The 13,864-nt window shown below is 45.0% G+C and overlaps 2 protein-coding genes and 1 long non-coding RNA gene across 7 annotated transcripts in view; 2 read left to right on the top strand and 1 right to left on the bottom strand.

Moving 5' to 3' along the window:
• Tnfrsf17 (TNF receptor superfamily member 17) overlaps nucleotides 1–7,759 on the top strand; it is a 59,042-nt gene extending 51,283 nt beyond the window's left edge. For all 3 annotated transcript variants that reach the window (XM_040277773.2, XM_078024355.1, XM_078024353.1), the window contains exons 3-5: nucleotides 3,163–3,284; nucleotides 3,822–3,968; nucleotides 5,712–7,759. In XM_040277773.2, coding sequence (XP_040133707.1) covers nucleotides 3,170–3,284; nucleotides 3,822–3,968; nucleotides 5,712–5,989 — 540 coding nt within the window. In that variant the 5' untranslated portion in view covers nucleotides 3,163–3,169 and the 3' untranslated portion in view covers nucleotides 5,990–7,759. The remainder of the gene's footprint in view (nucleotides 1–3,162; nucleotides 3,285–3,821; nucleotides 3,969–5,711) is intronic.
• A 754-nt stretch (nucleotides 7,760–8,513) lies between these two features.
• Nucleotides 8,514–13,155, bottom strand: LOC120887445 (uncharacterized). The gene is made up of 2 exons (XR_005730689.2): nucleotides 11,866–13,155; nucleotides 8,514–10,583 (listed from the first exon to the last, which is right to left on the bottom strand). It is a non-coding gene; the product is annotated as an uncharacterized LOC120887445 (long non-coding RNA).
• Nucleotides 12,046–13,864, top strand: part of Snx29 (sorting nexin 29) — a 375,232-nt gene continuing 373,413 nt past the window's right edge. For all 3 annotated transcript variants that reach the window (XM_078024349.1, XM_078024350.1, XM_078024352.1), the window contains exon 1: nucleotides 12,046–12,170. In XM_078024349.1, the coding sequence (XP_077880475.1) occupies nucleotides 12,164–12,170 (7 nt within the window). In that variant the 5' untranslated portion in view covers nucleotides 12,046–12,163. The remainder of the gene's footprint in view (nucleotides 12,171–13,864) is intronic.

Raw genomic sequence — 13,864 nt, 5'->3', positions numbered from 1 at the left:
ATTTCCAAATGGACTAAAAGTATTTTACATTATGCCACCATCTTGAACAGTAGCCAAGCCCCTAGTGTTAATACTTCTAGGCTTAAGTTCAAGTTCAAAGTCTCCTCTGAGACTCGGTGTGGGTCCCTGTAACCCACCAAAAGCATGTTACATATACTCAATAGACATAGGCATATTTCCATTCCAAAAGAGAAAATTTGGGACATAGAAAGAAGGAATGTGACCAAAGCAAGACTGAAAACCAGCTGAGCAAATAAGTCTTGTAGCTCCATGTCCAGCATTTGGGGCACATGGCCTCCTGATGGTCTCTCCAAAGGTTTGTGTAGCTCTGTGCTTATGATCTAGCTGGTTGCAGCCCATATGGTCTCTCTCTCTCTCTTGGATTATTTATGCTCGATTCCTGCAGCTTTCCTCTGCAGACATTCCACAGGATCTCTCAATCTCAGGAATCTCCACTGCAGCTTTGGCTTCCTTCTCACTTCTTCATGTATTGCTCTCTCAGGGGCAGTCTGCAGGGACTCTGACACTGTTGTACTTTACCTGGCCTCCTAGGCCCCCCTTTGAAATCTCAGTGGAAGCCTCCGTAACACTCTTAACTCCAGAATTTTGCATTCCTGAAGAATCAGCGCCCCATGTCTATGCCACCATCTTGAACAGTAGCCAAGCCCCTAGGAACTCTGGTTGCAGTAGCCTGTGAGTATCTGGCTGGCTGAGCAGGGTGAAATTTCCTAGCCAACCTTATGTAAGCCAGGGGCCCTCATAGTCCTTCTCAAAAGGGATTTTTTCTACATTCTTGAGCCTGAGATGGGTGTGGTCTTACCAATTCTTGAGTTGCCTGCAAGCCAACTTTCCTATTATTTCTGGGGAAACTCTCTTTAGTGGTTATAATGTCTTCAATACCACTCCTTCCTAGTCCCAGTTTTACTTGCAGTTTTTTTGTCAAATGGCAAAACTTATTTGACTCTGTTTTTCTTTCTGTTCCTGCTTGTCACAGTTAACTTGGCTAAAAGTTGCTAGCCATACCCATGCCACCCCTCCAAAGGCTGCACTTCCTTGAAAATTCCTCCACCAGATTAATTAGTCCAACATCTTTAAAATTAGCCTCACAGGAAGTCTAAGGACATAGGCAAAATGTAGACAGCTTCTTAGTGAGTACCAACACAAATGGCCTCTAGTCCAATTTCCAGTAGAGTCTTCCTTCTCTTCTGAAACCTCAGGAGCCCAGTCTTTACTGTCCACGGTCCTATTTGCATTCCCGTCTTTTGAACTTCCACCAGAATCACCCATTAAGCTCTGCTTACAATTAAAAGAAAGTTTTTCAACTTGCATCTCTAACTTTTCAAAAATTTCTCCACAAATTCTCAAAAGCCCCATGGTCATGTTAGTCACAGCAGTGACCCCCGTTTCTCAGCACCAGTTTGTGTTTTAGTCAACTTTTTCATCACTGTGATCAAAGACCCAATAAGAACAATATAGAGAAGGAAAAATTATTTTGGGTTTACAGTTTCAGAGGTCTCAGTCCATAGATGGCTGATTCTACTGCTCTGGGCCTGAGCAGAGACAAAACTTCATGGCAAAAGAGTGTGGCAGGGGAAAGCAGCTTAGGACATGGCATCAAGGAAGCAGAGAGAGATTAGAATTTGGGGTCTTGATCAATATCTTAGTTCAACCTTTTTTCTAGGCTCAAATCCTGCATTAAAAAACGTGTTGCTTTTAATGTCCACATTTTATTTCATTACCATAATTTTAACATGTATTATGCACCATTCTTAAAACATAAAAACCTGTAAAGGATAACAAAACTACATCAAAAGAGGAAAAACAAATATCAATGTATTTACCCTTCAGTTTAATAAATAAAACTTAATCAATACTTAACAATGAAGCCCCTTTTGAATTCTCCTCTCTCCAATCATCCCAGAATCACTATACTGAATTTGGAGTTTGTTTCCTCAAATTTTAATTGAATCTCGTGTTTCTGATGGATCACAAGACCCCTCTACATGGGTGTCTCATTCAGCAAACTCAAGTGATTTAATTTGTTTCAAGGAAAATGCAATAAGTAAGTCTGTCTGTCTGTCCATCCATCCGTCCATCCATACATCCCTTTATCCAGAATGCCTCTAGAAGGATATCTATCAGGGACTGGTCAAATAGAACACATCAGCAGCCTGTCTGCAACCCTAGGATATACCAAAGATAATATTTAGATGCTTGGACCATGGATAGTTTTTTTCTATCTGCTTATTTGTATTTTCTAAAATTTCAGCAATGGGACATGGATTATTGTTTTTATTTTAGTTTTTCAGTGCTGCGGATTGAACCCAGGGTCTTGTACATGCTAAGTAAATACTCTACCACTGAGTTACATCCCTAAGTACTATCCCTCTTTAATTTTGAGACAGGGTCTCACTGAGTTGTCAAGGCTGGCCTCAAACTTGTGATTCTCTTGCCTGAGCCTCCTAAGTAGCTGGGTTAATGGGTGTGAGCCACCATATCCAGTGGATTATTTGTAATGGTAACAATAAAATACTCTGAGCCTACCTTCTCTTCAACTCTCTTGCTTTCCCTATTTGTGTCAGCACAGTGCAATTATTGTTCATACATCCAGAACCTGGTGGTAGTGTTTGACTTTGACTTGTCCTTCCGTCTCTCACATTCTGTCAGTTATTACTGTACCTTGTGGTTATCTAAGTATATTTCTATCTTCCCTGTTAGATTTTAAATTGTTACCTATTTAGTCTTGTTTCTCCCTGGGGGCTTATCCCATAGTACAGCTCATAAATAGATGATGCAGAGATGATTATTGAACTTTCTGCTTGATGCCCCAGGCTTGACTACATCTTGCAACTGTCACCTGCTAGGGAAACTTCCTCTAAAAATAAGCAGTTTCTGTTTCAGATACTGTTTGCCCTGATATTTACATTACCATCTTACCCCACCCAGCCTCAAACTTAGAAATGTGAATTAAAGGTGGTATTCAAATCCTTAGCCACAGTGCTGACGGTCCCCAGAAGGACCAATGGAGTGATGGAGTTTTGTTTTTGTTTCCCTCGATAGTCTAGCTGCTGTCTCTACATTCGCTGGGACATTCTTGAGTCTATTTCACTTGTCCTTTCATGCTGTTCTTTTTGTCGTTCCCTGGTTTCTCTCTGAGATCAGGTTCCAGATGGCTCAGCAGTGCTTCCAAAATGAATATTTTGACAGTTTGCTGCATGTTTGCAAACCTTGTCACCTTCGATGTTCCACCCCTCCTGTACCATGTCAGCGTTATTGTAATACAAGTAAGTAAGACTGCTTCAGCAGCTATGCGTTGAAGTATTCTATATTGATTATTTTTTTCAGAGAACAAACAATATGGGGAAGATGGTGAGATTTTTCTGAATCAAAAAGAGAAAGGAGACAAAGTGATTTTTCAGACCTGAACTCAATTTTATTCAGTACTGTCAGCAACATAGATTTTTCATCTACTCTTTTAATTAAGTGGTATTTAGAATTTAAAAGTCAATGCTGGTGCTAGGTGCTATGGCACATGTCTGTAATCCCAGTGGCTTGGGAGGCTGAGGCAGGAAGATCTCGTATTCAAAGCCAGCCTCAGCAAAAGCAAGGTGCTAAGCTTCTCAGTAAGACCCTGTCCCTAAATAAATACAAAATAAGGCTGGGGATGTGGCTCAGTGGTCGAGTGCCTCTGAGTTCAATTCCTGGTACCCAGGAAAAAAAAATCAATGCTGATGAATTGGGGAAATTGAATGACAAATAATTCATACTTATGTGATATTATGATATCAGCTCATTCTCTCTCTGACATTCTTTTAATCAAGGTATGACCAATTCAGTGAAAGGAACAAATGCCATTCTCTGGACCTGTTTGGGCCTGAGTTTGACAGTTTCTTTGGCAGTTTTCATGCTGATGTTCTTGCTAAGGAAGATGAACTCTGAACCACTGAAGGATGAATTTAAAAACACAGGTTGGTTTGGGGTCAGTCTTTGAAGTCTGCTTTCAAGAAGGGCTGCTGCAAGTTTCATTTCTTTTTCTTTTATAACATTGACCATTTCATCCAGTTCCTATTATTTCAACTGTGTTAGTGGACAGTAACGTTAGATGCAAGCTGTCTTCATTTGGGCACTGACACCTTCTTTGGGGATCTCCTGACAGTGTCTGCCTTCCCTGAAATTCTTCCCTAATTAGTCACTCTATTGAAGTCCTCAGGCTTCCTTGGAAAACATCTTTGACTAAAGTTAGAACATTGATTAAATGTCCTGCTATCAGAAACTGCCGGCCAGGCCTGCTACCATCAGGAAAAGCATACTTGGCAAGATACATGGTCTTGTTTTTTAATACAAATGTGTTATTTGCTTGGGTGAACACTTTACTACTGAAAAATGCTAGAAATGAATAACCAGTTTCTCCTGGATTATTTGAGTAATTGTTTAAAAAATAATTGTTTATTAGGCTGTAGAGAACCAGTCCCAGAGAAGCAATGTTCTGCTTAAGGGCCTCTTAAGATAAAAATATTTCTGTAGCACCTTTCTCCATGTTCTGATTCTCAAACACATAGCAGCAACTGCCCTATTTCTTTACACATTTATTTTCCATGCAGAATCTGTGAAGCACCATCTCATCTGGCTTTGTAGCAGAGTAGGATTGGCAGATTATGGTTTCATGCAATTTATTATTTTTCTTTTTTCCTGGGGTCTGGTGGAGAAGTGAAGAATGAGTTTTTTTTTCAACATAAAATAAAAATTGTGTATATTTAAGGATTACAACATGTTTGGATGTACACATATATAGTGAAATGACTAGTCAAGCAAATCCACAAGACCATTTCCTCAGTTACCTTGAAATCTTCTCTTAGCTAATCTGCGTTACACAGTAGGGTTAACTAGTCATCAAGCTACACTTTAGATCTCCAGATGGATTTATCCTACATAACTGCAATATCAGATCTCTTGGCCAACAGCTCCTGCCTATGGTACCCACTATTCTGCTTTCTGCTTCTATGTATCCAACTTCTTTAGATTTCACATATAAGTGAGGGAATGCAGTATTTTTCTTCCTGAGTCGGCCTCATTTCCAAGTGTCTCTAAATGTGACATTTAGAAGATAAAGTTACATTGTAGAATGCTGGGAAATAGAAAACTTACCTTCACAGGTGTGATTGGCCACAAGAGGACTTCTTATAGGATCATAATTATGAGATTCATTTAAAGAAATTTATCTGCTGACCTAAGCTTAAGTCTCTTTACTTCTGTGTTCTGAAACGTCACCAGAGACTGATTTTGGTGTGCTGTAACATATGGGAACTTCTGTCATTTTCATGTGGGAAGATAAGGTCAAAACCTCAATGCCTGCAAAGGTCAAGTGGGTAACAAAGGCAGGTTCTGGGCCAGGTGGTGGCTGTGCCCAAGGGGCCCAAGGCTGGCCTGAAGGTGACAGCTGCTCTTGATTCCAGCCCATTGTTTCCGTGCTGTTTCTATGTTGCCACATTTTGTTCTCTAAAATTTAGTCTAATTGTCCAGATTCACATGTGAATCTCGATTTTTAAATGTGATTGTTACAAGCAAACGCATATGATACTGTCCCTGAGCAAACCATATTTTAGATCCCAGTATGGTGGCCTGTGGTCTGTTAGTTGCTGACCCGCCCTGCTGGGACTGTCATGAAAACAACCCCAGGGGGTTGGGTTAATGTTTCTGTTTCTTGTGTTCAGGCTCCGTTCTGCTGGATGTGGCTAATGCTGACCTGGACAAAAGCAGGACTAGGGAGGACAGGATCCTTCCAAGAAGCCTGGGGTACACAGTAGAAGAATGTACCTGCCAAGACTGTGTCAAGAGCAAACCCAAGGTCGATTCTGACCACGTCTTTCCACTCCCAGCCATGGAGGAGGGTGCCACCATTCTTGTCACCACCAAAACTAACGACTATTGCAAGAGCCTGCCAGCTGCTTCAGGTGTCACAGGGACAGAAAGGTCAACTTCTACTAGATAATTAACCCTTCGACTGGTGTAAAGCTACTCTGAAAATCACTGGTCAGAAGATGATGCTTTGGGTCTCTTTGGGGTGACTGTCAGTTGCTGATACAGTTGCTTTTTATCTTCTAGTTCTGAAAACTGTTAGATTTATTTCCCTAATTCATCTTGGGAGCTCATCTGTGGAAACTTTCTTGGTTTAATGATTAAATTCTTAACTCAATGAAAAAAAAGTACTGCAATCTGTAGACCCCACTGAATTGAAACCAGGGAGGGGAGTCTTTACCCTCCACTCAAACTCCAGAGACAGGCTGGCGAGTAGAGTACGTTTTATTCAAAGCCAGGTTTGAGGAAGATAACTGTTGATTTTCTTTCCCAATTTTCCATCTTCAGGGACTCAGGGGAGTGAAAGGTGGAGCAGGGGACAAAAGGCCGGAAATATGTGTGTGTAGATTTAGCTAGGCTGTGCGAATCAGAAGCATGCCACACACTCAGCTTCCTTGGTGTCCCTTAGGGCCAGGGACAGGCCCCTGACTCTATTCTCAGTAGGAGGAAATTCAGAAGTTAAGACAATTTGGAGCTCAAAGCGCATCTGCTTCAGACACATTTCCATGGTTAGACCACCTCTCTCCTGTACACACTCACACATTTCAGGACAGATTGGATTTTTCTTGATTGTTAAAGGAAAGCAAGGTTATCCTGGGTATTTCTGTGAGCAGGAGAAGTCTACAGTCAGCCAGGCTAATACAGCACCTGCATGCACAGGTGGTTCTAGGTCTTGTGGGCTTCCAGCCTAATGGGGACATCAAGCATTAATATAATCAAACAGGAATACGTGGAGCTGGAAACTGTGATAAATGGTCCTGAGCACCTGGGTGCGTGTCATAATAATCACAGACAACACTTAAGCAGGCTTGCTGATGTACTCAGGACTGTTCTGAGTGCTTTACCTGGACTGACCCATTTATTTATTTATTTAGATTAACTCATTTAATGTACACAAAATACTATGGCAGATGGATCACTATTACATCCAGTTTACAAATGATGATATAAATGGAGCAAAGTAACATAGACAGTAAATAGCTGTCACTGCTTGTGCTGCTATAACAGAATGCCCAATACTGGGTTGCTTATGAAGAATTCATTTCCCACAGTTCTGGAGGTTGGCAAGTCCAAGGTCAAGGTGCTGGTGAGGGCTTCCTTGCTGTGTCTTCATATGGCAGAAGGTGGAAGGGCAAGCTAGCTCAGCAGTGTGGGAGAACTTTCATGGGGGCTTAATCACCTTTGTGAGGGAGACACTTTCATGGCCTACTCAATGCTTTATGGCCCAACTTTTCCATATTATCATATTGGCAATATCTGAATTGTGGAGACGACATTCAAACTACAGAGGTGGCAGAGCCAGGGTTTAAACCTAAAGCCTAAAATCTATATTTCCCCCTTCTCATCAATTGGATTGCATTTGAGTTTTCATCACTTTGCACTATTTTTGTCATTCCTGGGGGAGGGTTCCCTTCCTAGGGTTTGTGCAAAGGACTTTGGGTCTTATGGAAAAGCAATACAATGGGACATGCCCTTTGGTCATCTACTGGCTTTGGTCATTATTAGGATGCCTACTGGAACCATAGCATAGACCCTGAAGGTCTTGGAGCTGTGGCTTTTGTGCACATTTGGAATATGGGGGAAAATAGAGGGAACTTTTGCACATTTGTGGCCCATCACTGATTCCGTGAGGGCCTTCAGGGTTGAGAATACAGGATAATGATTAAAGAATTAGCTTCTGGAACCAGACTGTGTGGTTTTGAATCCTGGCTGTTTACTAGGATATCACAGACCTTGGAAAACTGGGAGAAAAGCACTTAACTACACCAAGCCTCAGTTTCCCGACCTGTATAATGAGGATAACAGTAGTATATACTTAGGAAGCCAAGGCCAGGAGGTTCACAAGTTCAAGGACACTCATGGAAAATTAGGGAGATCCTGTCTCAAAAAGTAAAAAGGGCTAGATATGTAGCTCAGTGGTGAAGTGCTCTGGGTTCAATCCCTACCCAGTGCTTGAAAAAAAAAGTTCACATATATATACAGTTTGTAAAAGTGTGTGCTTTTTAAGTAGTTGTATCAGTTACTGTCACAGACATCAGGGTCATCTAGTCCCCTTGAGGTCTGGCAAATACTCTTTCCTGTTATGTGGCCTCCGAGTGTCAGCTCCAGCATCTCACAGGCTTTCTCACTACTTCAAGCTTTCCATGAGTTTAGATTTCTCAAACACAAGAGTTGTTGCCTTTAACCTCTTGATTCTTGCCATCCAGGCTGATTCCCAGAAGGAAGAATAAGACTCATGGGGGAGGCTGCTGGTGGAAGAGGTAAAGCACAGTGGGAAAGACTAGACTTTTTCTTCTCTACTCACATTCAACACAGAGCACTTCTGGGACCTGATGTGTGGGCCTTTGTCCCCACACACCACGCAATCTTCCAGCAAATGCCAGGTGGGTGTTACAGGGCCAACTAGTCTTTTTTTTTTTTTTTTAAGAGAGAGAGAATTTTAAAATATTTATTCTTCAGTTTTTGGTGGACACAGCATCTTTATTTTATTTTTATGTGGTGCTGAGGATTGAACCCAGCGCCCCGCGCATGCCAGGTGAGCGTGCTGCCGCTTGAGCCACATCCCCAGCCCCCAACTAGTCTTATAAATCAACCTAATCCTGACACTGATCCTAACTCTACCTGGTGATAATGTCAGATCCCATAGGCTAAGAGTTTAGTCCCACAAGACTGCTCCCCACTTCATGCCAATCAAGTTTCAGACTGTGTTTCTGATTTACTGATAATTTGGAGTTTTTACAACCCTCCTCTTTATGTTCCTAATTTGCTAGGATGGCTCACAGAACACAGGGAAACACTTTATTTTCATTTATTAGTTTATTATAAAAAATACAGATGAAGAGTCAAAGGGGCAAGGTGCTTTCTTGGGATGTGCAGCCTGGAAACAGCTTGAATCTATTATAGTTTTATAGAGCTTAATCTGCACATCCTCCCTGCCCCTTCCCAGAGGTTGGGAGGTAAGGCTGAATGTTGGAACCTTCTGATTACCTGGTGTTTCTGGTGACCAGCTACCCTACCCTTAGGCTGTCAAGGGATCCTACTCTATTACCACATTAAAGTACACTCAGGTGTGATCAAAAGGGGCTTGTCATGAGTAATAAAAGACATTTTTACTGCTAAGGTTTTAGGGGCTCTGTGACAGGAACAGGGGACAGACATATTTCATATTATACCATACATAAATGAGGACTTTAATAAATTACCTTGCCCTAGTGCCCCAGGGGAAAGGCACAGGGAGCTAGAGAAGATTTGAGACAGCATCCTCTTGACACCTGCACGAAGCAGGGGCGTGCTGCCTTCCAGGAGCTGTGGAGGCAGGCCACGAGGCCAAGCTCTCCAGGTCTCAGACATGTGGACTCTCCAGGTCTCAGACAGACATGTGGACTCTCCAGCAGGAATAACAAATTAACAGCTATAAGGTATAACTTTAAAGATGGGAGAAATAACTTCATCAACTAAACACAAGGATTCCCATTTCTACATTCTCTCACAGTCCCTACATGTAGGTATATTTTGACATGACTGTAACCATGGCTTTCTAGACTACTTTGCTTGGGCTTTTTTCCACTTAATGTATTATCACCACCTGAAAGCTTACACTTGAGAGCCGAGAGCTGATGAGAAGGAAATCAGGTCCTTGTTAAGGGCCTGTACACTAAGATGGAGGGGGTGGCTACCTGCCCCCATCAAAGTCTGTCTTAGGGAACTCAGGTATATAAAAGTGCCAGTTTTTTAAAATATATTTTATTTGTAAATTGATCTTTTATTTATTTACATGTGGTGCTGAGAATCGAACCCAGGGCCTCCCACATGCCAGGCAAGTACTCTACCACTAGGCCACAACTCCAGCCCCAAAAGTGCCAACTTTTGGAAGGAAAGGAGGTGCAGGCGGTAATGGTTAGGAAGCCTATGTGCTGAGTGGTGTCCTGGTCATTTGAGGCATGTCTTCCCTGCCCCAATACAGCAAGCAACCTTGATCTCCAGAGATTAGATCCTGTAATTCTTTAGACAAACATAACTTTACATGCTTTTTGTAAGCTGATGCACAGAATTAAAGAATAATAAATTACACATTCTGATGTTATCTGAAGGTCACAAGATGTTCTTGGTTCTGTTAGTCTAAAGAAAGATGCTTTAGCTGTTAATACTTTCATCATTTAGGTTCATCTTCTCCTTAGAATTTAGAGTGATGGGGAAAGGGAGGGGAAATCAAAGGGTGACCTGCAAAGAGGTGGCCAGAGTTACATTTCTAGTCTTTAAAAATCTATTATTTCTAGTTAGGAATCTGCATAAGATTCCTGTGTGCTGGGCCATGATTTGCTTATTCTGCATTTGGGCTTTGGAACTTTCCAACTGCTAAATCAAAATGGGCACTGAGAAATCTCTGACACAAAGGGTTTATTGAGGCATCACAGATGCTAGCCAGAAAGGAAGGACTGGTCCTGGGACAAGTTCCCTCGGCTACCAGCAGTGAGGATAAGTAGGAGTTGGAAAAATGTCTGCTGGATCTAAAAACAAACAAACAAACAAACAAAAAACCCTAAATATTTAATAATGGAAAACATTGTGGAGGTAGATATAATTATTTATGTTGACCCTCCATTGGCTACAGATATGAGAGGGGGCAGGATGACACAAAGCAGGGGAACTCCCCCACCAACTCTCCTTACTTCCATTCTCCACCCTTTGTAACTTAGAATATTTCAGAATTGTTTTTTTTTTCCTTTTTTGGCAGTGTTGGGGATTGAACCCAGGGTCTTAGGTATGCCAGGCAAGTGCTCTACCACTGAGCCACAGCCCAACCTCAAATCTTTTTTTCTTATCACCACTTTTTTTTCTATTAGAAACAATGCTGCAGAGCATCCTTCTTCAAAGAGTCTTGAGCCTTTGCTGAGTTGTTTCCTTAGAGGTAAATTCCTGGTGTATGTGTAAATATATATGTAGAGGCAAAGCAGCGGGAAGACCTTGGGGGCTCTGGGGCCATAGAGAAAGGGGCTAGAATTCTGGCTCCATTTCTTAGTGGGAGCTTGGTCAAGTCAGTGTTTTCAATTATAGATCAAGACTTTTAGTGGATAAATGGAGTAAGTCTCTGTCAGCATTAAAAAAAGAAAAAAACCCAGAAGATAATACATTATCTACAGAATCGTTAAGCATCTCAAATGTTCTTATGTGTGTACTGGGTTGTGATGTAAAAGACATTTTTTTTTTTTCCTGGATGTGAACAAAACAACCTGGCTACTTCTTCGACCTCGCTGGATATCCCTTCCCCACCCATAAAATGGGGCAATGACGGTGCCCCCTGACTGCTGGGCAGGCGCAGCATTTGGCTTTACACTGGACCCATCCACCTTCTCCTGCTCCACCGCCACCACCTAGTCCCAGGCATTGTTACCTCTCGCCAGGACAATGCAGCAGCCCCCTAACCAGCCCTTTCTCCCCTGCCCATTACAATGAGTTCTTCTTCCAGGAAACGTGAGGCCTTGCCACCAGTTCACACTGTGTCACTCCGCTGGGTTACTTACGAGGACCTCCATTCCCTCGCCCGCCTGGAGGTGGGCAGGAAAGCGCCAACCACCCTGCGGGGCAGGAGCTCCCGCGCCCTCGGGTCCCCGCTCTCCCCTCGCTCACCCTCCGGTGAGGCTCCCTCTCACCGCGCAGGTACGCCCCCCCCCCAAGTCGCCTTCTCAGAGAGGCCCTCCGGGACTGCCCTCTGCCCGTGTCCACGTTTAGTCCACGGCTCTGTTTCCTTCGCGATTGACACCCCTGTCAGGATCCCTGTTTTTTCCTTACTCATGGCCTTGCTCTCTGGCGCCAGCACCGAGGTGTGAGGCGCAGCAGGCGGAAAAACGCACCCTCACCGGACCTCCGCTCACCGGCGGCCGCCGCCACCCTCCTCAGCCCTCACGCTCTGGCGGACGCCCGTGTTTACCTTCCGGGACGGGGGCGGGGCCTAGGCGGCGACGAGCTCTACTTCCGGGGCGGGGCGGCGGGCGGGGCGCGCGCGCTGTCTCTCGGCCCTTGTAGAGCGCGGCGGCGGCAGACGCGGCGGCGGCGGCGCGGCGCAGGCACCCGCCAGAGGAGCGGCATCATGAGCGGTGAGTGGCGGCCCCGCCGCTGTCACCCGCCCCTGCCGCCCCGGCTCCCGCCGCTGCAGCTGCACACTCCGGCCCCGAGTCCTCGCGCCCTGATCGCCCCGATCGCCCCGATCGCCCGCAGACCCTGGCCCATCTCCCCATCTCCCTGGCTCCCGATCCCGCCACCGGTCCGCCGGGGTCCCGGCCCCTGGCCCCCTGCAGGTCTCCGATTGCCCGAGGCCAGGCACTCCCCGTCCCTGACTCCTGTCCCCGGGCAGGACCAGCTCCTCGATGCCTGCCCCCAGACCCTCCCAGTGCCCTAGCCCCGCGCCCCGTTAGCAGATCCCCAGTTGGGAGCCTTTGGGTGGGCAGTTTCTCCGCCCTCGTTGACCCGCCGGAGTCCCGGCTCCAGCTACCGGCGCCGCTGCCCTGTCATCCCCCGCCCAGGCCCCTGGTCCCCTGGTCCCCTGGCACCCGGTTCCCCACCTGCAGAAAGCGCCTCCGGGCATCCTTGGTTGCTGATCCCGGGACCCGCTGTCAGCAAACCTAGACCGGCAGCTCCTAGTCCCCAGGGGTCTCTCAGCTCTCCGCCCCTTTGTCTCTCTCTTCGCTCTTGTTCCCTCCACCCTGTCCCCCAGTGCTCTTCTAGCCACCAGTTGTTCCTACTTACCCGGCTCAGCTTCCCTCCCCAGTCCTAGCTTTTTACGTTGGGGTTATTCTTCCCTACTCCAGCCCCTTCCATTTCTTCTCTCAGCTCATCGTTTGAGGTCTCTCTTGTCCTGTCCTGCAGCCCTTCCCTTCTTGCCCAATGCTGAGCCCATCTGGCGACTGTTGCTTTGCTCTAGCCCCTCCCCGCGCCACCAAAGAGGGGGTGGATTTGGTGGGGAGGCTGGAAGTTAGAGGGAGGTGGGTGTAGACTGCTGGTCCTGTTTCTGAAGTTTAGTGACTTGACTCTGACTCTGTTCACCCTCCTGTCCTCCCTCTAAAGATTCCTATTGGTGTTTTGGTGCTAAGTCATTCTTGGGTGTTGTGTGTGGAGATGGGAGTGACTCAGGGAAGCCTCTCAGCTGGCCCCTGACTGTTTTTCCAGCCACTCTGTGATCTGGATTCACTTCAGAGGACCCGCCTACCCTCATAGTGTCTGTTTTTCTCTCACTGTTCAGTTATTTCTCAACCATCCCCACATCCAGGGCCCTTGGCCCTCTCCTTCCATCTAGGCATTTCTGGAGGTGTTGGGGGTGGGGGTAGGGGGGCAAGAGGCAAAGGTGATAATTTGCTTTTCATGTTAAACTTTTATCTCTGTGGATCTTCAAGATAAATTACACGCCTTTTGTGTTTGCTGCTCAAGAGCAAGATTTATGAAATTGATGGTCCTAATGAATGGCTTGGTGACAGAGGTGTCTGGGAGATAGTTCACCTTCTGTTGCCAAAGCAAATGATTGGATCTAATGAATATTCTGATCCTCGGATATTAGTGATAGCACTGCAAAGATGTCATGAGCTCGCTTTCACTTTGAGGTGATGTTGCTGGGTATAAGTACAGGTTCTGGAGCCAGACATTTGGGATTAACTTTGCTACTTAAAGCTCTGTGATTTAGGCTAAGTTACTTGACCATTCTGAAAGTCTCTGCTAAATGAGGATACATAATAGCACCAGTCTCCTAGGCTTGCTGTGACAACTAAATAGCATTGGTCAGGTAAACTGATTGGTATTG

The sequence above is a fragment of the Ictidomys tridecemlineatus genome, chromosome 10, assembly GCF_052094955.1.
Source record: "Ictidomys tridecemlineatus isolate mIctTri1 chromosome 10, mIctTri1.hap1, whole genome shotgun sequence".
In the NCBI taxonomy this organism is placed as follows: domain Eukaryota; kingdom Metazoa; phylum Chordata; class Mammalia; order Rodentia; family Sciuridae; genus Ictidomys; species Ictidomys tridecemlineatus.
This window is presented reverse-complemented; position numbering and strand designations above follow the sequence as displayed.